General features: G+C 47.7%; 2 protein-coding genes across 5 annotated transcripts in view; one reads left to right on the top strand and one right to left on the bottom strand.

Moving 5' to 3' along the window:
• The window catches only part of EIF4E3 (eukaryotic translation initiation factor 4E family member 3), a 42,164-nt gene extending 21,551 nt beyond the window's left edge, over positions 1-20,613 (bottom strand). Inside the window, exon 1 of one of the 4 annotated variants that reach the window (XM_064156218.1) lies at positions 20,456-20,613. In XM_064156218.1, the coding sequence (XP_064012288.1) occupies positions 20,456-20,598 (143 nt within the window). In that variant the 5' untranslated portion in view covers positions 20,599-20,613. Of the gene's footprint in view, positions 1-2,136; positions 2,270-6,014; positions 6,116-8,830; positions 8,915-20,455 lie in introns of those variants that run through there. The other 3 variants (XM_064156222.1, XM_064156220.1, XM_064156219.1) reach the window with 3 other exon arrangements.
• GPR27 (G protein-coupled receptor 27) lies at positions 20,550-23,108 on the top strand. The gene has a single exon (XM_064156217.1). The coding sequence runs from the start codon at positions 20,884-20,886 to the stop codon at positions 22,024-22,026; it is 1,143 nt and encodes a 380-aa protein (XP_064012287.1). The 5' UTR covers positions 20,550-20,883; the 3' UTR covers positions 22,027-23,108.
• Positions 23,109-24,743: the final 1,635 nt, after the last annotated feature.

Below are 24,743 nucleotides of genomic sequence, written 5' to 3'. Positions count from 1 at the left end.
TCTCACAGTAATTTCACAGGAAGAGATGACTACATATCTATCTCAGAACCTCTTTATCCTTCAGCATCATTTCTTCCTGCTTCTCAGTCCAAGTAAAGGGTAAAATGCAGTCGCAGGCAAAAAATCAATATCACTGTATGAGGTAACATCACTGCTTTACACCATGTTACTGAAGTTAAAGAAGTGCCCACAGTTGTAGTCCATGGGAAGCTCACCCTAGAGAAGCCTAAAGCTCCCTCCAACCAAATGTTACAGTGACTTCTGCAAGACTGTAGAGAGATGTGAACCTCCACACTCTAGAGTAAATTAAATTCATGGCAGCATCTCTTGTGTGTTTTTTGCTGCTTTAAATGTTTTTTTAAATGGATGAGGCATGCCTTGTTTGCTGTCATTCTTGTTCCCTGCCATTATTCCATCACTGCTGCTGGTAAACAAAACAGTTTTGTGTATACGTGGTCCTACCTTGGGGTTTCCCCCCACCCCCTTCTTATACATACACTCATTTTTATAAGTTAAGCAACAACAATACTACCAATTAAATGCACTTAGATGTGATCAGAGAGAAGAAAAAAATAATTATACAGCAGCTGAAGCTTCAGGTGTCTAAATTACAGTGCAACCAAGACATAGGGGGAAAAGAAATAGCACAATGCATCTCAGGAGCTTGAAATGGATTTAAACATCTGACATAGCTCAGAGAAGAAAGAGAAGCTTATGTCCACATAGTTTGTGTGAACAAACAGAGCTGGCTGGTGGCTTGCTCAAATAGCAGTCCAAATGGTACTGCTTGAAAACTAACCGCAAATACAGCTCAGATCCTGAACCTGGCCACGTCGTGAGTTTGAGAGGATTAACCAGAAATCATCTTTGAGGTTATTCATGAGATTTAATTTGCAGGACCTGATATTTGTCTGCTTTCAAGAGTTTCTTGCTGGCCGTGTCATGAAGTTCACAGAACCATAGGATCAACCTCTCTTCCAAACTCCAAGATCATCCAGTCCAATCCATCATCCAGCTCTGTTCAGTCAACTAGACCATGGCACTATGTTCCCCATCCAGGCTTTGCTTGAACACCTCCAGAGATGGCGACTCTACCATCTCCCTGGGCAGCCCATTCCAATGCCAATCACTCTCTCTGGCAACAACTTCCTCCTAACATCCAGCCTAGACCTTCCCTGCACAACTTGAGACTGTGTCCCCTTTTTTTGTTGCTAGTTGCCTGGGAGAAGAGACCAACCCCACCTCTCTACCACCTCCTTCAGGTAGTTGTAGACAGCAGTGAGCTCTGCCCTGAGCCTCCTCTTCTGCAGGCCGCACACCCCCAGCTCCCTCAGCCTCTCCTCACAGGACTGTGCTCCAGGCAGGGAGGTTGTAGCCAGGTTGGTCTGGGGTTGGGCTCTTCTCCCAGGCAACCAGCAACAGAACAAGAGGACATAGTGTGAAGCTGTGCCAAGGGAGGTCTAGGCTGGATGTCAGGAGGAAGTTGTTGCCAGAGAGAGTGATTGGCATTGGAATGGGCTGCCCTGGGAGGTGGTGGAGTCACTGTCCCTGGAGGTATTGAAGCAAAGCCTGTCTGAGGCACTTAGTGCCATGGTCTAATTGATTGGCTAGGACTGGGTGCTAGGTTGGACTGGCTGATCTTGAAGGTCTCTTCCAACCTGCTTGATTCTATGAAACACTGCAGCAGTAACGGGTAACAACCTTCACCCTTCTATTTCTGGGGACTGCCGGCGTCACGCCTAAATTTAGACTTTAAAACACCACAACTGCTGCCTGAATCGATGCACGGCCGTTCAGCGGCGGAACTAAAAGCGATTCCCGTTAACTAACTCCCAGAAGAGGCTGACGCTCCCCCGCCATCAGGAGAGCTGTCACCGCCCGCGTTCCCGCCACGAAACAGAGAGGTGGCAGGAAGAGGAGCGCGAAGATGGTGACCGGCCCCAGTGCTCTGCCTGGTTGCAAAGCGGCAGGGTCACGAACTTTTCCCATCCGGAGGCCGAGATTAACCTCCCCATGCCCAGCCTGTTGACGGAGCGAAGCCGGTAACTAGCAGCGATGGTTTCCAGAGCCGGGCTTTACCCCCGGCCGGCTCGCTGGGTCCCGCAGGGCTGCCGCGCCGCGCCCCGCCCCACTCACTTGTCCAGCCAGAAGGTCCACGGCGAGTGCAGCGGCAGCTCGGCCAGCTCGTCCTGCCGCCCGGCCCGCTCCCCGACACTCGCCGCCTCCCGCCCGGGGGGGCTGAGCGCCATCGGCCCGGCTGGGGCGGGGGGCGGGACGGGACGCGGGGAGGGGACAAGGGACGGTAGTGGCGGGGAGCCGGAGAAGGGGAGGGACGGTGGAGAGGGATAGAGCGGGACGAGAGCGAGGGGAGGAGGGACGGGGAGGGACAGAGCGACGAGCGGCCTTTGGGCGCTGCTGGGGTGCGGTAAGCAGAGTGTGGTCGGCAGGTGGAAGGGAGGATCTCGTTCCCCTCTGCTCTGCCTACGCCTGCAGCACTGTGTCCCGTTCTGGGCTGCCCACTTCAAGAGAGACAGGGAACTACCGGACAGAGTCCAACTCAGGGTACAACGATGCTGAGGGCGCTGGAGCGCCTCTGTGAGGAGGAAGAGCTGAGGCTGGTTAGCCTGGAGAGGAGCAGCCTCAAAGGGCATCTTCTCGACGCTGATCGATAGCTAAAGAAGTCAAAGAAAGTAAAAAAGATGGGGCCAGACTCTTCAGTGCCACCCAGAAAAAAGGCAAGGGGCAATGGGCACAAACGTGAACCCAGAGTGTTCCATCTGAATGTAAAGAACAAATCCTCCCTTGGAGGATGCTGGAGCAGGCTGCTCAAAAAGGTTGTGGAGTCTGCTCCAGAGAGTTTCAAAATCTGACTGGACATGGTGATCCTGGGCAACCTACTCTGAACGACCCAGCTTTAGGCAGGGGGTTACACTAGATGATCCCCAGACTTCCCTCCAGCCCCTACCCCTCTGTGACAGCGAGGATAAGAGAGTCACACTTCTGGTGTAGTAGTGGACATGGTCGAAGGTCCATCTGCAGGCATGTGTGGCTCCAGAAAAGGGTCCTGACCCAGGCCCAGCACATACACTCATTCTATCCATGTCTCTGCCTCTTCTGCAGAGCACAGTGGAGGTGAAACATCGATGACATTTGAATAAGTCTCTACAAGGACTCAAGAGTTGATGGCAGTAAGGTAGGCAAGGTGCCTGACACCACTATCCTGCACTGTACACACTGCTCACCATCTCTTCTCTGCACATACATAGATCATAGAATCAATCAGGTTGGAAGAGACCTCCAAGATCATCCAGTCCAACCTAGCACCCAGCCCTATCCAATCAACCAGACCATGGCACTGAGTGCCTCATCCAGGCTTTGCTTGACCACCTCCAGGGACGGCGACACCACCATCTCCTTGGGCAACACATTCCAATGGCAAATCTCTCTCTGGCAAGGACTCCCTGCTAACATCCAGCCTATCACACCTTGCTGAAGGCTGCCTTTCTGGAAAAAAAACAAACAAACTACCTTTGGACTCAGTTTGGCTCAGCAATGCTGACCAGAAAACTAAATGTGTCTAAAAGTCATGCTTTCAGGACACAAAAACCTTGCATGGTCACAAATCTGAGGAATGAGTACCATGCAAACTGACCACAGATGGAGACAATGACACAACAAAGAACCTTTTCAGTTATGAGGCAAGGATAATTTGTCTGTTTTCTCATGTTCTCTACAGCCTATTTAATTTACATGCTTGGTTTTATAGGGATATGTTCCTCATAACCCAGTGAGAACATGTGCTAAAAACCTCACATTATTTTTATAATGGTATTTTTTAACTCAAGATTCTCCCCAGTGGGACTATGCATAGTAGTAAAGTTAAACACCCACATAAGTGATAGCAGGATCAAAGACCATGAATCACAGAGGTTTCCTTGCAAGTGCATTTAGTAGGATGAATAATTTTATATATACTTCACCCTAAAGGAAAAAAAAAAAAAATCAATAAAGACACATTCTCCTCAAGAAATAAAACTCTAACAGTAAGGAAGGGCAGGGATCACCCATAAAAAGCAGTCTCTACAGTGACAGAGAAGAAACAACAAAAAAGTTAATGATTATGCTGTGCAGATGGAAAATGCTAACAGTTAAACCAAATTAAGATCTGGAAAACCAGTTGCACCATCCCTTGCAATTTAATTTACTCCTCTTTAAATAGAAGGCAAGATAATAACTGCTTAGGAGAGCTTCAACTCTAAAAATTTGGTTATCTGAGCATTTTCTCTCTATTTTAAGGGTGAGCCCACCAAAAATGTTAATCCTGAAAAAAAAAAACAAACCAACCAAACCAAAAAAACAAACCAACAACCAGAAAAAAAAAAAAAAGCCACAACAAATGGCACAGACTTCCTCAGAAGAGGAAAAGACAGGAGGAGAGGAGGAGAGTGATAATTTCTTATGACCCTAAAGGGCCACATCTTGTCTCTGTTATGGCTGTTGACAGCCTTCACGCCTGACACATTTGTGGTGTCCTCTGCTGAGGGCTGCCAAGAAAGGCTGATGTTTTTGATATGCAGCAGCATCACTCTGGAAATAAGGCCAAACCCACCACGTTCTGGTACAAAAACCTAACTATGAATCCTGCATCTGCCTCTGATGGAAACCACATGCTTCAGTGAAAACCTCCAGATTCCTCTATTAGAGAGCTGCCCATCATTTAAAACATTATAGCTCGTGTTGAAAACAAAGTGCTCTGTTATAAACACTCTGAGCTGCAAGGAACACTGTAGAAGTACAACCCCCACACCTCAGAGACATGGAGCAAGTACCAGGCAGCAGAGCCTGGATCATTATTCCAAATGAGACATGGAAAGCCTCCATTTATTTCTTGTTTACATCGGTAAATACCAGGCTTCACATGGCACAGGGTACGTTGTGGGAATCTCAACTAACAGTAAATTAATTTGGAGGTGGAGGAAGTGCAATCACAGGATTCATTGAATTAGCACATGCTTTGCCTGCAGAGATTTCTATGAAGTCGTGACACAGAGGGGAAAAAAAACCCCAGAGTCTCCCGAGATGGATCTCACAAGGAAAAATGATCACGAGAATGGCATCTTGATTCTGCTTTGCCACCCCCTGCTGCTAGAATTCCTTGAATGAAATCAGTTCAGAGATTAAAAATCCCAGGAAATTATTAGCATTTTCAGATAAATATTTATAGGGCTTTAATTAAAATTTTATTTTATTGATACTTGCCATATATCTGGAAGGTTCCTTTTAAAAGAAACCCTGGTGGTGCCACCTCATGTGCTTTCCTACCTTCTCCAACAGATTTTAAACACACACAGAATCACACACAGAATTAATCAGGTTGGAAAAGACCTCTGAATCATCGAGTCCAACCTATCACCTAACACCTTCTAATTAACTAAACCATGGCACTAAGTGCCTCATCCAGCCTCCTTTTAAACACCTCCAGGGATGGGGACTCCACCACCTCCCCAGGCAGCCCATTCCAATGACAATCACTCCTGCTCTGAAGAGCTTCTTCCTAATGTCCAGACCAAAGCTACCTTAGTGCAGCTTGAGACTGTGTCCTTTTGTAGTGTCTCTGGGTGCCTGGGAGGAGAAACCAACCCCACCTGGGTACAACCTCCTTTCAGGTAGTTGTAGAGAGCACTAAGGTCTCTCCTGAGCCTCCTCTTCTCCAGGCTGAACACCCCCAGCTCCCTCATCATCTCTTCATAGTGCTGTGCTCCAGCCCCCTCACCAGCTTTGGTGCCCTTCTCTGGACACATTCAAGCACCTCAACATCTTTCTTAAATCGAGGGGCCCAGAACTGGACACAGTGCTCAAGGTGTGGCCTAACCAGTGCTGAGTATAGGGGCAGAAAGACTTCCCTGGTCCTGCTGCCCACACTATTCCTGATACAAGCCATAACATAACCATGTTATAGTGCTATCCTGGGCTATAAAATGCTGTGAAGGTGAAAGGAGTTGCTTAAAGCTTACCACAACAGAAGTGCCTCCTGGCTCCACTCCTTACACCTTCTTCCAGCCACATCCTCCTCTTGCTTGTAGTTACCCAGGTAAACAGGCAATTGTCTGCTAAGTTCTTACCTGGCAGGACTGTGTGGCTGAAAGCAGGAATCAGCTGATTTTAGATGACTAAAAGCTGAAATTTTCCCAAGTAACAACTGAGAAGGAAAGAAACCCAACAAAACTGAAGTAGGAAATGCTGCTCTGCCCTTTTATGTGTGTTCCTAGCACTGCTTGACTGCACCCAGCTTCAGGCACCTGAACCTCATTGCCCCTAATCACTCCACACTGTGTCTAATTAGAGCTGAAGAAGTCATGTTATAGCCAGAAGAAACGGTGATATCTTCGCAACTCCTTCCATAGCTTTACTTGAGCTTTAAATCCCTACTCTTATAATCCTTACTAATCCCAAACTCTTGACAGCAATGAGTGTGTTACATGTGCTCGAAATGTCCCTTGCCTCTCCCAGAAGCTTTCCCCATAGCCCATACTGCCAGCCAGTGCAAGGAATCCCCTTGATATAAATCAAGGGCTGTTTGAAAGGACAGACTGCCTCTGAAAACCATCAGGACCATCCCTTCTCCCACTGACGGTTGTGCACCATCACTGTGGCAACTGCAATGCCTGCACACGTGAGAAATATTAGGAAAGCATTAGGCTTATTTTAGCTATCTTGTAACACAGTGTAGCACCTGGAAGGGAGGAAGGCAACAAGCACCATATGAGCAGCCACTTTGCTGGAAGAGTTCCACAGCTATTCCTGAGATGACAGGTAGTGCACCTTAGAAAACACCTGATAGCTCACCTGGCTTGGTTTGTTCAGCACTCCAGATACAAAATGAACTCAAGCTAGACCTCTCTTCAGCCAAAGCTCCTCTTTTTCACTGAGACAGAGCTGGCTGGAGCATAAACCTTCACAGGCTTGAAGGATGGCTTGAGCACAAGCCTTGGCTGCTGTGCCCAGCTGCTGCCCCGCTGCTGCCTCACAGCCTGAGCCAACAGCCATGAAATGTAATTCCTCTACCAAAAGCTGGTGTCACGATCACTTGCTCTTGAAACACTGCCTGGGACTTCAGAAGCATATTAAGTAACACAAGAGCTTCTGAAAGGTTCACAGGAAGATAAACTGATCAACTGAGAGTTGAAGCAGAGGTGAGGATGAAGGGATTGTATTTGATATTTGCTTCCAGAGGTTTAAATAAATGTTTTTTTAAAACCTAAAACATGCTATTAAAGTGTTGAATCCCAATGCTTTTGGCAAAACCTCCCTCATCTAGGAATGATTTCATATCAGCCAAGCTGTTAAGTGGAGGTTGTCATGGAAACAAGTTATATTCAAATGATATGGCCAGAGATATACTGCATTTAGTGAGTTCTTCATTTGCTGCATATTGGGAACATGTCAGGACTAAATGATATTGCATAACTTTGTTTTGTTACAAATAAACTGGCTCACTGCTCCTGTTTTTCATGTAGGCTTCAGTCCAGCCCTGATTGGGACAGAAAGTTTCCCTGCAGAGTCCCAAGCAGGACTCCATGGGACAGGCTCCCTACAGCTGGTTTCTGCAAGTTCCCATTCACTGAAGCCTTCCTTCTAATGTATGAGCCCAGCAGAGTCAAACAAGCAGAGGAACTTTTCCTTAGCTTGTACAATTGACATAACCATTCCCTAGTCCAAAACCAAATGCAGCTCAAGTAGTTCCTTTCACTCCTTACTAAAAAAAGTGCCTACATATGCATTGTGAAAGTGAAAAGAAATAATCTATACTATTACATAAAGTCCACGGGCATTCCTTAAGAGTCCATGTAAACACAAGACTCCCTATTACAAGAGGGATATGGATGTGCTGGAGTATGTCCAGAGAAGGGCCATGAGGATGATCAGAGGGCTGGAGTGCCTCTCCTGCAAGGAGAGATGAGGGAGTTGGGGCTGTTTAGTCTGCAGAGAAGGGATGGAGTACCTCTCCTATGAGGAGAGATGAGGGAGTTGGGGCTGTTCAGTCTGGAGAGGAGAAGGCTCCAAGGTGACCTTCTTGTGGCCTTTCAGTATTTTAAAGGGGCCTACGAGAAAGCTGGGGAGAGACTCTTTGGGGTGTCAGGCTGGGGGCAATGGAACAAAGCTAGAAATGGGTAGATTCAGACTGGGTATTAGGAAGAAGTTCTTCAGCATGAGGGTGGTGAGACCCTGGAATGGGTTTCCCAGGGAGGTGGTGGAAGCCTCATCCCTGTAGGTGTTTAAGGCCAGGCTGGATGAGGATCTAGACAGGCTCACAGTGTGAGGTGTCCCTGCCCATGGCAGAGGGGTTTGAACTATATGATCCTTGTGGTCCCTTCCAACCCTGACTGATTCTGTGATTCTGTAATTAACCTGCTGTATGTGAGTGATGCTAGGACAAATCTCAGAGAGGACCACGTGCCTGCTGAATGTTTATGTCTGCTTTTGTAGCTTTGGAGCTGTTAAAAAGTTCAAGAATTCTGTTCCACATTCTAGGAGTTACTGCATATTTTTTATACAAACAAAATTAATGGAAAAGTTCTTGCACAAGTTATAAACCAAAACCAAATTACTTTTGGCTGGGATACTGTGTGGAAACTTCAGCCTGAAAAGTGAAAACAAAAATGGAAGACAAAGTTGGCTCCAGAATTGCTATCATGGGAACTGCTGTGAGGCTTTTACAGAGCAGCATCCAAGGGAAAGTGTTTTCTGCAGTCTCCCAAGGGACCAAGATTCCTGATTGCTGAATAAAATCTAAGCATTAAGTAAAAGTCAGACAAAAGTAAAACCTTACCTTTAAAGTTGTTACAGAACTGAATATACTGTAAAATGCTTCAAGGGAAGGTGATGGCATCTCATAACGTCTGGGTCCAGAGGGCTGTGAAAATGGAATGGCAGCTTGCAAACTTCTGGGGCATGTGATCCTAAATTTCTCCAAGCTTTCTCTCTCTTACAGTTTGTTAAGGAAAAAACAAGGGAAAGCTCCTTGGTATACAAAAAGCAAACCACTGCACAGACCTCTGTCAGATACGAACGTGAAGAAGGCAGTGCTAGTCCTCTACCTACTTCAGGTTAGGGAGATAGCTGGAAAGACAGCAGTCTTTCCAGGGTCTTTGATGCACTGCAGAATCCCATCTCTCTTTGGTTAACACTGCTTGGAAGAAAGGATGAGCCTCTTCCAAAGCCTTTTACAGTTAAAGCATGTGTTGACTTCAATATGCTTTAGATTAGGTCTTCATTCTTTATGCGACCATCTCTGGGGAGCCAAGCTGACTCCCCAGTAGGAGTTACTGGGTGAGTGGATTAACTCAGCATTCATTCCATGCATTGAGCATTAAAAGACTTTGAATTCTTACTTAGCTTTGGATGCTGCTTTCATCCCTCTCCCTTCCCATTACCCATGCTTGTGCAGCACTGGAGCTACCTTGGCTGTCAAAGAAAGAGACACTCAGGGAAACTGAGGTGAGGGTAAACCTCAAGCACCTCAGATCTAAGCTGTATCTTGGAAACAAACTCTGAACAGCTTTGTTTTCCTTATTTCCATTAATATATCTGCAGAGTGTGCCACTTAGATACTGCTTCCCTAAACATGGGCATCTCAAAATAGCATCATCCCCAATGCTGTTCTGTGTTATACTAAATCAAAAAGAGTGCTGCTGGCACCACATCTGGCATTGGCTTTGATGTGGAATATGAGCTTAAACACTGATCTTTTTTTTTCCCTTTTCACAGGCATGCCAGTACACAGCTGAAGGAAACAATGTCCAAGAGTCACATCCTACACACCAAGTGAGCTACATTGGCCTGTACCACAGAATCATAGAATCAACCAGGTTGGAAGAGACCTCCAATATCATCCACTCCAACCTATAACCCAGCCCTGTTCAATCAACTAGACCTTGGCACTAAATGCCTCATCCAGTCTTTTATTGAGCACCTCAGGAGACAGCGACTCCACCTCCCTGGGCAGCCCATTCCAATGACAATCACTCTCTGCCAACAGCTTCCTCCTAACATCCAGCCTATACTTTCCCCGGCACAACTTTAGCCTGTGTCCCCTTGTTCTATTGCTGGTTGCCTGGGAGAAGAGGCCACCCCCCACCTGGCTACAGTGTCCCTTCAGGTAGTTGTAGAGAGCAATAAGGTCTCTCCTGAGCCTCCTCTTCTCCAGGCTGAACATCCCCAGCTCCCTCAGCCTCTCCTCATAGGGTTTGTGTTCCAGGCCTTTCACCAGCGTTGTCACCCTTCTCTGGACACATTCCAGCACCTCAACATCTTTCTTAAACTGAGGGGCCCAGAACTGGACACAGTACTCAAGGTGTGGCCTGACCAGTGCTGAGTACAGGGGAAGAATAACCTCTCTTGTCCTACTGGCCACACTGTTCCTGATGCAGGCCAGGATGCCATTGGTTCTCTTGGCCACCTGGGCACACTGCTGGCTCATCTTCAGCCTACCATCTATCAGCCTGGGGTGGAAACCTCATCTCCTACTGATATTGTAAAACACAAACAAACAAACAAAACATTCCGAAGTATAAAATACACAGCATAGAATATTTTATAGGTTTTATGATCATCTCTTCAATCAATGAGCTCAGTGCTGCTCTATGGTTTAGCTCCTAGGGTCAAGCAACTTTCTGTAATACTCTGGTTAGAGGTGCCCCTGCTGACTGCAGGGTGGTTGGACAAGATGACCTTTGAGGGTCCCTTCCAACTCGAAGCAATCTGTGAATCTATCAGGTTTGGTACCAGTCCAAGCTAGTACAGACAAGGGCCCCTCTGGAAATAAACCACTAGAGGGAGACTGACTTCAGCAATGCAGCATCCAGAGGGAGAAAAACTTGCAGCTTATCTGGAAAGCATCAAGATTCAGAAAAAACGTGCTCCCTATAGCTCAGGACAAAATTATTCTTTACGTTTCTTCTGCACAAATAAGAGTGGCTGAAACTAATGGGTCAAGTTTGGCTTTGTTACTAGAAACTGAGGGAGCGTCGTGAAGTGGGATCAGGCAGTTGCGCAGCCTTCTACAGGTTATAAGAGAGGTTAGGCCAACTCTATTAAAAAAAGAAAAACACCCAAAAGATACCCCAGCCACTGAAAATACTAATAGCTGTATCCTAGCAACATCACAGATTCCATGTGGACTTTGTTCTGGAGTCTACAGTCTTATTTCATCCAAATTATTGACTTTCTCAAAGTCTCTAAACGACCATCGAAAACCAGTTAGTACTTGAAAAATACAAACATTTAATTAGTCACATTAATAAGAAAAAAGGGGGGGGGGGGGAGAAATCAGCATTGCATGCTAGCACTTCCTTTTCATGGAGCTTGGTTTAGCTTCCTTTGAAATCACAGTATCACAGTATCACCAAGGTTGGAAGAGACCTCATAGATCATGAAGTTCAACTCCTTACCACAGAGCTCAAGGCTAGACCATGGCACCAAGTGCCACGTCCAGTCCTGCCTTGAACAGCTCCAGGGACGGCGACTCCACCACCTCCCCGGGCAGCCCATTCCAGTGTCCAATGACTCTCTCAGTGAAGAACTTTCTCCTCACCTCAAGCCTAAATTTCCCCTGGCTGTAGCTTGAGGCTGTGTCCTCTCGTTCTGGCGCTGGCCACCTGAGAGAAGAGAGCAACCTCCTCCTGGCCACAACCACCCCTCAGGTAGTTGTAGACAGCAATAAGGTCACCCCTGAGCCTCCTCACTTCATTTAGTGGTAGCAGAGCTGGATCCCTCCTTCGAGCAGAAAAGCTGGAAATGGCCCTACAGAGCTTAGCAGATGAGGTTTGTTTCCCAGGCTAGGCTCATGCATTGCATGGATGAAGTTCATACAGCTCCCCACAACCCTCCCAGTTGCCATGCTCTTACTGCAAAGGTAATTCAACTGGTATTCAAATGATGCATAGAAGCTTTCTCTGAGGCTTCTGTACCATGCACATGACCAATATGCTTTTCTAACTCTAAGCTTTATTTTTTATTTGACCACATTTCTTTCAAGATCACAAAAAAAATATACAATCCTGCTGCTTGATCCCAAAAGCCCATGCCCTGCTCCTCTCAGGGATTAAGACTTCAGGTTTAACATAGCTCCAGGAGTTTTTCCCTCATCAGCCTTGCATCACCAAAGTGAACTGTGTCAGGTAAAATACAAGAGCAAAAACCCAAATAAATAAAGAATGAAGCCAGTCAATCCTCCCAAAGAAAAACCCTTTGCACAAAAGGACTGACTATGAAAACAACCTCAAACCAACTCCAAACAAATAAGCTGCTATCCTTAATGATCTTTGCATGATGATCTGACGACTCCTGGGGCATTTTTGGCATTTAACTCAGGGTTTGGGCAGGCTCACATTTTGGTGACCATTTTCACTCAGCTCCAAACTGTATCACAGCTTTCTGACAGTTTTATCTGCTATTTCAAGATGAGCTTCACTAAGTTAGCAAGACCTTTTTACCAGAGAGAAAGTGCTATTAAAATAATAGATTCCTTTTCATCACCTGCCTTAAAAGCTCAGTTGATAGGATAGTATGGTAAAAAAGGTTTCTCATGCTTTACTTAGCCCACAAAGTTGGTGGAGCTCCATGAACACTTCAAAACTGCTGTTTCTATAGTTCAAAATCAAACAAGGGGAGAAATGCTTTTGTTGAAGAAGCAATTGAAATACAGAAGGGCTGGCTAGTGAGTTTCAGCCCTTGAACATGAACCCAGTGATGGCTTGATTTGAATTCCAGCTGTGGTGCTGAACTGTTTGTACTGCTTCAGCAGCCTTGAGCTGACCTCCAAACCACTGCTCTCAGTTATGGGAAAACACTGCTGGATTATTATCCCACTGTAAGGATCCCACTAGGTTATCATCCCAACACCCTGACAAGGGCTTTATCTAAATAGTCACCACCCATTTAACTAAGAATTTATGGTTCAAGTAGTGTCCATGGACTTTCTGATGTTGTTTTATCTCACAGTTTTAGTCTCACTGAGGTTTTTTCACATTGCTCATGCTTTCATTTCAAGCCACCAAGGAGGGGGAAGGGGATGTAGGCAAGTGGAGGACATCCATTTACACAGAGTGCCAAAATAAGAGAGTAGTTCTGGCTTCAACCTAAGCTATAAGCAGGTATAAACCAATAGCAGAGGCAATATATAAGGACAATAGAGCAGCAGAGAAACCAGCTTTCAAATTTTATCTACTCAAGTTAAAAGATTGTATCAGAAGATAGTTCCAGCACCTCCAATAACTCTCCCTGATGGTGATATTAATGCCAAAACTGCTCCAAGGAGAGCAACTAAAGAAAAACTCAAGAGTTGTGGACCAAATTATGTTCCTAGTTACACCTTGAAAAAAAATGCTGTTGGGCTAATTAATACCTGGGTAACATGCAAAAGTGAGAGAGAAAAATAAAGTACACAATAAAGATGGAGAGTTTTTGACTAACCAAGCAGGTTTTATTTGAAGGCTTTCTCCAGCATTTACTTAGAGGAGCAACTGCAGCCTGTTTCCTGGTTGCAGCAGGATTGCTTTAGCTGGCAGACACTGGAGAAGAGCAAGATCTGGATTCATACTAAGGCAATAAAAACCTGCTTTGAAGATAAACTTTCACTTGTGCATTACCACCTTCCCCCCTCTTTTTTCTTCTCTTTCCAATGAATTTTCTAGACAGATGTTTGTAACAGGTATATCTGGAAGCAGAGAAAGGATAGCAACAGAAAGAAGCTGTTTCTTAATCCAAACAGCCACCTCTTGTTCTAAAGCTGCCCACACTGTCCATGGTGAATTTGCTGCTGGGTGCCAAAGGTCATTTCACCATGACAAGGATGTTGGATCCATCCTGTGCTGATGAGATGGCAGTTTGCAAGGGCTGAAATCAGCCATGCAGGGAGACATGCCAACACTGTGTGCAAAGCCTGTGGTCACCTGTTTGTCCTGCTGCCAGGTTTTACCTCAGCCCGTGGAGGTGGCTGCAGCACACACACATATGCACATAATTAGGAATACACTTATCTGATTGCAAGATGTTATAACCCTTCTTGCTAATGAACTGGGGGCCTCAGAAGCACAACAGTGGCAGAGCCCAGGGCTGCCAGTGCTCCTAAAGGCAATAAGCTGCTTATCTCTGGCCTAAGGAGTTTATAGCACCCATGTATCTCCAAAAGCTCATTAGCTCCTCAGTAAGCAACTGAGACCTTAGATGCACAAGCAGAACAGCAGTGAGTTGAGGTTGCTAGAACAAAGATAAAATTGCTGGGGTTGACTAGTCTGCAGCAGGCTGGCTCAACAGTCTGAAGCAATCCCTCTTACCTGTACACTGCAGAAAGCCTGACTTTGTGAAATGCTCCTTAGTATCCAGCTTTGCTAGTAGGAGTGTGTAGCTAAAAGTCAGCCCTGAGAAGGTACCACTGGGACCAGCAAAGCATGATGTCCTGCAGCATCACCTGCCATGGCAGTGGAGGAGGCCATGGTTGCACACTGCATCTGCTTCTTCCTTGCCCTGCACTCCTCTGGTCACCCACTGCCTCCAGGGCAGAGGGGTGGGAATGCAACCCAAGCAGCTGGTCTAGATCCCATGAGAGTACTACAGAGAAAAGAAACAAGAAAATCTGAAAATCTGAGCCTGGGGAGGTTCCCCTGGAGATTTTAGAGGAATTTAGAGGGGAAAAAAATGGTAACTTTCTTGGCAAGTTCACAGGATTGGATCCCAATTAGAAGCTCTATAGAAAGCCATCATGCCAGGGATATTTCCTGTCTTACTGTGGCTATTCCCTACGTCACAGGGGATCTCCTCCACAAAAGAGCTGCTTCTGAAGAACAGCATGTCACCAACAATTCAGCAGGTTAAGTTTAGCAGAGACAGTGATAGAAGTGAGCAAGAAGGAGCTATTCTTCCCCTCTGCTTTTCTTCCCTCTCCATTGAGCAGAGTCTTTAAAGGCCAACTCCCTTTGCAGAGGGCTACAGAACTTTTCACAAGTGGCATGCACAGAGGCATTCACAGCCATGATACCTGTGTCTGGTTATTTCCAGTCAAAATAATCTCCTACTCAATTATGGAGAAGAATAGAAAATCTCAGCCTGACTCACAATCACATGGGGGAAAAATGAGAGGAGTTGTTCAAGTTCAAAACGTTCAGCTCGCTGTGGAGGAGGATTAGTACCGCTGTGGAAGGAGGCTTTCTCTCCCCCTGCAACAGCACAGCACTAAGGGATGGAAGAGACCCGAGTCCACTTCCCTGCTGTGCCAAATATACTCCTCCGTTCTTCTCTCCTCCCTCCCCAAGAGAGCATATGAAGTATTAACAGCTAGGAATAAGCCCTTGAAAAATGTGATAGCTAGCTGTCAGATACCTCTGTCAGGGAGCTGCAGCTCTCTCGCTGTTCTCCTGAAGACCCATTGCTGCCATCCAGAAAATGGGGATTCAACAGTGGCATGAATACTTTCAGCCACTTTGGTGTCATCTGTGCATTTTGCACAACGGTGCTAACACTTTGGTGAACAAACTCACATCCAAAACGCCTCACTAGTATATAGCTGAGCACAGAACTAGTCTCTGCTTGGCCATGCTCTTCCCAGCCTGGTGGAAGTAGCCAGTGCCCCATTGCTGACCTGACATCTGGACCCTTTGCAAGCAAAGAGGTGGGCTGGGGGTTCTCCAGTGTTGGTTTGAATCTGCCTCCATTGCACTGGCACCTACCATGGCTGTGCCCTGGTCACAGAGGGCAAGCACATGAGCCCCTGAGAAAAGCACTTATTTTGAGCAGGATGGTGAATTTGAAACTTCTCACCCTGTTTTCATGTTAGCCCATGCCCAAACATTACCTTAAAGCGTCATCTTCTGTTCTGTCATTGTCACAAAGTATTATCATGATACTTGTAAACACCCACAAACCTACCTCATTATCTCCTCACACTCCCTCCTTCCTTTGCAAGGATGAGTGATAGCCACAGATATGCCAGTGCCATTCCCTGGGCTGCAGCCTCGCTGCTTGTTCACCCTCCCCCTTCTCTAGGGTTCATATCAGCTCCTTCTCCCATCTCACAGCTGGATTTAAGTTCCCTTGGCACAAGGACAGCTTTTTTTGTTTTGCTTATGTAGCAGCCTGGTCCTTGACTCACTCTGTTAGGTGCAAAGATAACACAAATAATGAAAGTCATCCAGAGAGCTGTCTGGGAATTACAGGAAGCTGAGAGGGAGGATCCACATCTTTCTTGTATCAGCATCTGACTCAATCCTCTGTTATCCCTTTCTGCTCCAGATTGACCTTTCCATCTCCTTGATTACTAAGCCTGAAGACTTTTCCTTGCCTCAGTTGTCTGTGATGGCAAAATTATTTTGACTGACTGCTCTCACCTGTCCTGCTTCCCAGTGGCATCTCCACCATGAAGGGACTTCTGAGTTTGTCCCTCAGGCATGTCCAGACATTTCCTGCTTCTTCCATTCACCAGAGGTAACTGGTTTCTGCTACAGCAGCACCAAGGATACAGGTCACTTCTCTTTCCAAAAACATTATGCAGAGCTCCCAGATGAGCAGACAAATAACACCAGCAATGACAAACAGCTAAGGCTTTGGGAAGAACCCCAGCTGGAAAGAAGGCAAGATGCCACAGTGCTTGCTCTAAGAGTCTGTGTTTCAGCTGTCTTTCCTGTTTGAGGCAGCAAGTGGAGGACATGAAGAGGCAGCCAATTCAAATCAAGTACATTGAAAGGTCAGAGGAATCCATCTAGCCTGTGCAGCACCATTCTGTAAGCACAGAATAGCTCTTCAATAAACTCATTTTGTGCAAGTGATCAAAGTGAAAAAAGGAATAGCTTAACACACTCGTTACAACCTCTGGAAATTACCTGTTCCCCATTACTGCTGTGAAGGACCTGGCTATGCCCAAATCCATACACACCCAGTACTTCCAGCCCCTGACTGGGCACTGGAGGTAGGAGCCTGAGGTTTTGGTGCCATGCTGTGTCCAGGGGAACACTCATGCACGATCTGACAATCATGGAGCACTGAGGGTGAAAGCTTCACTGTGGGGGTGCTGGGACAATCCCTGTGGCTGCTTTTGACTCCTAATGGTGCCTGAGGGCTGGAAGAGCTCCTCAAGCAGCTCTGCAACAACAGACTGGTTACAAAATACCCCATTTCTCTTTTGTTTTTTAGTCAAATACTGTAAATGTGACACTGTCCTAATGTCCAAACTAAGACTGAGACTGGGTGAGAAACTTGCTTGAACTTGATGAGTAAGGCACCATGAGGGGCAGGCACCTCTGTATGGGGGCTGGGGCAGGGAGGGCAATTCCCCTGTCATGGAGGAGGCAGGGAGATTAGAACAAAGACTGGGATGTAACTAACGCATAGAGTATCTTGGAGGGTCTAACCCAAGTCAGCCCCTTTGGGAGGTGAGGAGCCTGCTCATATGAAGACTGTTAACCTTCACCTGCTCCTTCTCTGCTCCATTCTTGCTGGCTGTTCCTTCAGCATCACACCTCTCAGCTGGCCCTGCACAGATGCTGACCCCAAGCTCCTGGCTCATCACTCCTATATAGCAGTCCCACCAGGGGAGCTGGCCTGAGAAGATGGATGAAACACCATTCCCTACCACCTCTCCCCTCGCTACAGGTGGGAGAAAGATGAGCTAGCAATTTACTGCTGGCCTGGCAACATAGCAGTGAACTACAGCAGCTCCTGAGCCAGCTCAGCTGCACTGGCAAGTGTTCAGGGAGAGCAGAAACCTTACCCACAGGTGTGAAGGAGGGAAGCAGGTGTGCTATTCCCTTTTGCTCACTTGATGGCAAAGATCACAGAGCTAACACGGGCCATAAGGTCTCTTCAGCTCCTCTGAAAAGCCGTGTGTCCCCAAAGACAACTGATCCTCATACACTTGGCAAAGTGCTTTGGCTGCTGGCACCCTGCCAGGGGAGAGCCTTTTAACATTGTCCTGCATCCCACAGCAGACAAGGGAGGCACGTAGTGTCCCCTGCTCCTCCAAAAAGACACCGTGCCCAGTGCTGGTGCCACCCACTGCACACTCAGTGCCCAAGTCACTGCATGAATGTGAGAAAGCCTTGAAACTTGCACAAAGCACTGAACAACCCGTGGGCAATTCTCTGTCACAGTAAAAACTTCAGTGCAAATGAGAAACCCAACAACCGAAAACAGCTCAGATGTACTGGGAGGAAGCAAAAAGCAACCTCAATTATCTGCCACTTATTTTCCATTCCTCCCAGGACTTCTTTCTCTTGTTACACTAGCGATAAATATCCCATCCACGAGCAAATGAAGTCCTGAGCATGATACAGGTTGCCCTCAACACATCTTTGGGGCAAAGTTTGGGTTTGGTTCCATTAGTGTTTAAATGCCAAGAGTTCAGCAGAGCTACTGTAGATGTCTGGTGGCATGATGAAGGTCGGTGCCTGGTCCCCACCACATGCAGCGAGACTTTTACAAACCAGCTCAAAAGCTGCTCCACTGACATCTGCTTTTGGGGCTGATGCAGATGATTTAATTGCTATCATTGCTGGAATAAAGCTGAATTTACTGATGGCTTTTAATAGAATGCTCAAAAAGGATTTCAGGCACGTCCTTCATGAGGCCATGAAGGAAACTCAGTAATAGTACAGTAAATTGCATTAGCATCTCCAGCAAGCCCAGGGCTGCACGGTGCTGTGTGCCTTAACAAGGCACACAGAGGGGCCTTGCCCTACATACACAAGGATGGCAAAGTGGCAGAGGACAAAGACCTGTGTTACACTGGCCTACATTAATTAAACTGCCCATTATAAACCCACACTAGCAGTACAGGTGCATCAGAAGGTCTGTGCTAGTTAGGCCAAAGGTATTTGACCTGACCTGCCCAGCACTGGCCAGGTGAGCCTGGGAGCTGGTAAAGCCCCTGCATGATGCAGAAACACTAATAGTATTCTGTCTCAGGAACATGAATCAGACCCCAAATGTTAGGCTCTGACTTGCATAGGCAGCTTCTCCTTGATGTTCATGCTGAAACATCTGCCACATGGGCTTGCTGCAAACAAGCAAACCTCTCTTGCCCAGTAAGGGACCACGTGCCTGGGTGCCCTGCTGCAAAAGGCACTACTGAACTCACATTTACTGTGTGCAGAGAGTTAAATGGCTATTTAGAGACTCATAGAACCATGGAATCATTTAGGTTGGAAAAGACCTTTAAGATCAGGTCAACCATTAACTCAGCACAGCCAAGTCTGCGGCTAAACAATGTCCCTCAGCACACATGTACGTGTCTTTTAAATGCCTCCCAGAATGGTGGCTCCACAACTTCCCTGCATAGCTTGTTCAGGCCTGACAACCCTTTCAGTGAATACATTTTCCTAATGTCCAATCTGCATCTCCCCTTGCACAACTTGAGGCTATTTCTTCTTGTCCTATCACTGGTTACATGGAAGAAAAGACTCCATGGCTCCAACCTCCTTTCAGGGAGTTGTAGAGAGCAAGGTGTCCTCTAAGCCTCCTTTTCTCCAAGATAAATAGCCCCAGTTCCCTTCTCCTCAGAAGTCTTGTGCTCTAGACCCTTCACCAACTTTGTTGTCCTTGTTTGGACACTTTCCATCACCTCATTGTACTTGTAGTGAGGGGCCCAAAGGTCTGGCATCACTAATACTGAGTACAGGCTCACGATCACTGCCCTAGTCCTGCTGTCTGCACTATGCGGGATCCAGGCCAGGATGCTGTTGGCCTTCTTGGCCACCTGAACACATGCTGGCTCCTATTCAGCTGACTGTTGACCAACACCCTCAGGTCATTTTCTGCTGGGCAGCTTTCCAGCCACGCTTCCCCAAGCCTGAAGCATTACATCGGGCTGCTGTGACTCACAGGTGTGTGTATGGGCGTGCGCACATCTGTTTCACACAACACGCGCGTACCTTAGCTCCATAGCTAGAAATGGCTTCACTGCTCTGCCTCCAGAAGAGGATGTGGGAGGTCTTCAAGGCTGTACAGCATCAATGGACAGATATCCCATCCCACCCCGCCTGGCAGCGAGACGGCAGCAAAAGCCGGGCATCCTATCCTATGCCATCCCATGCCATGCTATCCCATGCCGTGCCATCCCAAACCGTGCCATCCCAAACCATGCCATCCCATCCCATCCCCGCGCCGCAGGGAGCATCTAGCCCCACCTCGGTACCCCCTCCTCGCCGCTACGCCCCCTGCACTGCTCCGCCCCGTAGCCACGGCAGGAGAAGGGCGGGGGCCGAAGAGACCCGCAGCTACGGGCGGCTCCGCTCCGCTCGCAGCCCCGCTGCGGCAGCGGGACCTCCGCGCCGCTCCGCGCCGCTGCGCGGGTGACTCAGCCCCGCGCTCCGCAGGGGCCGGGCTGCGCGGGGAGCGGGGGCGGAGGCAGATCGGGGGGAAGGAGGAGGAGAAGGAGGGAAGGGAAGAAAGAGGGAGTGGGATTTACCCCATTGTCCTCGGCGGGAGCTGGGCAGAGCCGCTGCCGCTGTGCGCAGGCTCGGCCGGCCCCCTCACCCGGCGCGGAGGAGCAGCTAGCCGGCGGTAAGGGGGTGGGTGGCTGTCCCCGTCCCCCCCCCTTCCCCAGCGCATCCCCCATCCCTATGGGGCGGCGGCGGCGCCGGGCGCGGCCGTAGTGGGGCCGCAGGGCGGGGGGAACCGTATGGCCCGTGGGGAGCGCGGCGGCAGCGCCCCGCGGCGCCGGAGCGGCCGGGGCGGCGCGGAGGGGAGAGAACGGCGGCAGCGGTGGGCATGGGGGCTCCGGGCGGCCCGGCCCTCGGCCCCGGCGTGCTGCCGCGGCGCTGAGACCCCGGCCCTGCCTGCGTGGTGCTGCTGAGGAGGAAGGAGTGGAGGAGGAGGAGGAGGAGGAAGGACCCGATGGCGAACAGCAGCGAGCTGGGGAGCAGCAGCAGCCCGCACCTGCCCAGCGCCGGCGGCCTGCTGAGCGCCTCCGGGCTGAAGCTGGCCACCCTGGGTTTGATCCTTTGCGTGAGCTTGGCTGGCAACGTGCTCTTCGCCTGGCTCATCCTGAAGGACCGGCACCTGCACCGCGCCCCGTACTACCTGCTGCTGGACCTCTGCCTGGCCGACGGGCTGCGCTCGCTGGCCTGCTTCCCCTTCGTCATGCTGTCGGTGCGCAGCGGGGCTGCCTGGCCCCACGGGCCCCTCAGCTGCAAGGTGCTGGCCTTCCTGGCCGTTCTCTTCTGCTTTCACGCTGCCTTCCTGCTCTTCTGCGTGGGAGTGACGCGCTACATGGCCATTGCCCATCACCGCTTCTATGCCAAGCGCATGACGGGCTGGACCTGCCTGGCTGTGGTGTGCATGGTGTGGACCCTCTCCATGGCCATGGCCTTTCCCCCCGTCTTTGACGTGGGCACCTACAAGTTCATCCGGGAGGAGGAGCAGTGCATTTTCGAGCACCGCTATGTCAAGGCCAACGACACCCTGGGCTTCATGCTCATGCTGGCGGCTGTCATCGCCGCCACCCACCTGGTCTACATCAAGCTGCTCTTCTTCATCCATGGCCACCGCAAGATGAAGCCGGCCCAGCTGGTACCGGCCATCAGCCAGAACTGGACTTTCCACGGGCCGGGAGCCACTGGCCAAGCAGCGGCGAACTGGACGGCTGGCTTTGGACGGGGGCCCACGCCGCCCACCCTTGTGGGCATAAGGCAGGCCACCCACAGCCAGATCAAGAGGCTGCTGGTGCTGGAGGAGTTTAAGATGGAGAAGAGGCTCTGCAAGATGTTCTACATGATCACCTTGCTTTTCCTGCTCCTGTGGTCCCCCTACATTGTGGCCTGCTACCTGCGGGTCTTCATTAAGGCCAGCTCCATCCCCCAGGTCTACCTGACCACCTCCGTCTGGATGACATTTGCCCAAGCAGGGGTCAATCCTATCCTCTGCTTCATCTTCAACAAGGAGCTCAGGGTCTGTCTCCGAGCCCACTTCCCATGCTGCCAAAGCATCCAGAGCACCCAGGGCACCATCCTTTGTGATCTCAAGAGCTTTGGGATGTAGGGGGGGGACTTCTCTCTTTCTTAGAAAAGAAAGGTGGATATCATTTGCCATGTTTCTGCATATGATCTCAAGAGAGTGTGACCTGTGGGGGACATACTGAACCACCACCCAGCACCCAAACGTTAGGCTGTAAGAAGCTGTTTTCTTTATTTTTCTATATTTTGCGTATGCTGTCTTCAGAACAGAAAAGGTTACTGTCTATGGGAACAGGTACTTGAGCAGAACACCCCTAAACCTTAGGCAGTAAGAAGCTGTTTTGTTTTTTTTTTTTCCTTTGTGATTGTGTGGTTTTTAAAAACAACAACAAAAACCAACCAGGGCTCCAAGTTTCTGGTCTTGCTTCTGACGTGATTCCAACAGATACGGATTAAGGCCATGACATCTCTCTCTTTGTTTTTGTTTCCCTATTCCTGTTTTGATAAAGGCTTAACAGTTTTACTCATGTAATATTTGATAAGGGCCAAGACAATTTTATACTGAAGTTATTTTTTATGACCTCAAGAGGTGTTGTTTTATTATGATTTGATTTTAAGTGAAGACCAAGAAGAGGACGTTCCTTATGTGGTCAGTTGTTTTTTTTTGGTGGGAGCTGTTGGGTTCGTTCATTCTCAAATGGTTTTTTGACTTAGAACTTTTGCTTGACATGCAAACAAGTGTAGAACTCATTTTGATTGATTTGGTTTTTTTTTTTTCCTCTTGGTAATATTTCAGAACTGTTTGTGAAACGTGATTTTAAAACACCAACTTTAAAATTAACAATCAACTATAGCAGTTTTTAAAACCTAGATTGAAATTCCTATTTTACTGCCTTTATAGGAAGTTATCTACAAACCTGGGTAATACTTGTACATTTTGACTGTTTTCTTTAATAAAATATTGAAAACCTTTACTGTATGTAATTGTTTCAGAATGGCAGCATTCTGCTTTGCTGACAAATAACTTGTGTATGTGGAAGGTTGTATGTCTTGTGTCTGAGTAGATTTTCACAGCTGAGGTTATTATGGACAAGCACAATCCTTTTGCTGTTAGATCTCAATTTAGGTGTTTATACCAATAAAAGTGACTAAAGCCATTTTTAAGAAGACTTAAGTTCATGATGGGCAACAGGTTTAACTAGCACAATTCTTTGTGTCTACTGAAACCAGATTTCTGGTTTAGCTGATGGCTCCTCTGCTAATGATAGAAAAACCCCAAAGTGTCTAACAGTGAATTGCTAATTTAGTTGGCAAAGCAGGGTTTTTTTTTAGCGTGGTGGCTTGGTTAATGCTGTACTCATATGCAAACTCTATTCTTAATGAGTAATTTACATTGATTAAGCATGGCCTTTTAACCTGCTTCATTTCTCTACAAAAACCTCCCTGAAAGTATTTTAACCAGCAGCCTGTTGGATTTTAGCCATCTCAGAGGAAGCTGGCCCTGATGTGCTTTCTTCCTGATGTCTGCGGTAATATTTAACAAACACCAACCGTGGCAGTGCTGGAGCAGGCTGCACACAAAACAACAGAGCTAAGCTTAGTTTCCATGAAGAAATCTGCATTTGTAAGAGTATTTCTGTCAAAAGTAGTCCAGAGCTGTTAGACATCACCTGAGAAATAGGTGTCCTGTGAAGTGAGCGTAGAGAGATGTGTGCACCAGCTCAGAAGAAGGCTAGGGTAGCAGCTGCAGATTTATGCAGGGACTGAAATGAAGTGGGGCTTCTGCTTTGGGGGTTTTGGTATTGCTGTCCACTCCCAAATCAGATTTGAGCACCAGAGAAGCAACATTTCTTGGAGTGCACAAAGAGAAGTTTGCAGCCTGAGTTTTTGGTGTAGCTGCAGTAGAAGATAGGCAGGAGGAATGTGGAGCTGCTCTGGTACTGCCAGAGCTGGGCAAAGAGACCTGGCCATGGATGATAGAAAATAAAGTGAGGCAATGTGTCATTTCAGAGCTGTGTGAAAAGACATCTGGGGACAAAAGGAAAGCTGTCAAGACCTTCACATCACAGCAGAAGTTGATTATCTGTGCTAATTATATTTTCATCCTGGAATATCAGGTCATAGCTTAGCGACTCTTGGAGAATAAAGGCATGCAGTTACGTTATGAAGATGTAGGGGCCAGGCATTGATGCTGGGAATTGTCTTTCCTGCTTCACTGTTAGCTCTGAATTTTAGCAGCATCCCAACTTTTTGCAGAATCCTGTTTCCTTAAAACTTCAGAAACTTCCTATCTAGGATCCTAGAATTGTGGTTTTGCTTCCCTCCCCCTGCCCCAATCCTGCTGCTACCCAAGCCAATGTTTTCTTTCTCTTACTCTATTAAAAATGCCTGGTATTTTGGCATCCTGTGTCTCTTCCAGGCTATAAGTAGCATGGTTATGATTCTATTTAAACCACAGAGATGGAAGAATAGCTATTTAAAAACCTCCTCAAAAGCTGCAGGGACCAGATTTGTTCACTTTTAGAATTAAGCACAAGTTGTATAGTCAAATCCTGTGTGCGGGGGAAGAAAAAGTCACCTTTGGGTGACCTGATGCTTTTATTTAGCTCATCAAGCCATGCTGCTGTACTGAATGCCAATCTCTGTGCGTGGAATTACAGAACATTTTGGGTTAGAAGAGACCTTTAAAGGTCATGTAGTCCAACCCTTAGGCATCCCCCATCTCAGCAATGCTCTCACTAGATGGATGAGTCCTGTTCTTACCCACTGAAGATAAGGGATGCTTTGCTATCACCCAGCAGT

Source organism: Pogoniulus pusillus, chromosome 16 (assembly GCF_015220805.1).
Source record: "Pogoniulus pusillus isolate bPogPus1 chromosome 16, bPogPus1.pri, whole genome shotgun sequence".
NCBI classification, from domain to species: domain Eukaryota; kingdom Metazoa; phylum Chordata; class Aves; order Piciformes; family Lybiidae; genus Pogoniulus; species Pogoniulus pusillus.
This window is presented reverse-complemented; position numbering and strand designations above follow the sequence as displayed.

Bases quoted from the DNA above. Each gene is read 5' to 3' on its own strand.
- GPR27 (XM_064156217.1), top strand. From the start codon at position 20,884: ATGGCGAACAGCAGCGAGCTGGGGAGCAGCAGCAGCCCGCACCTGCCC.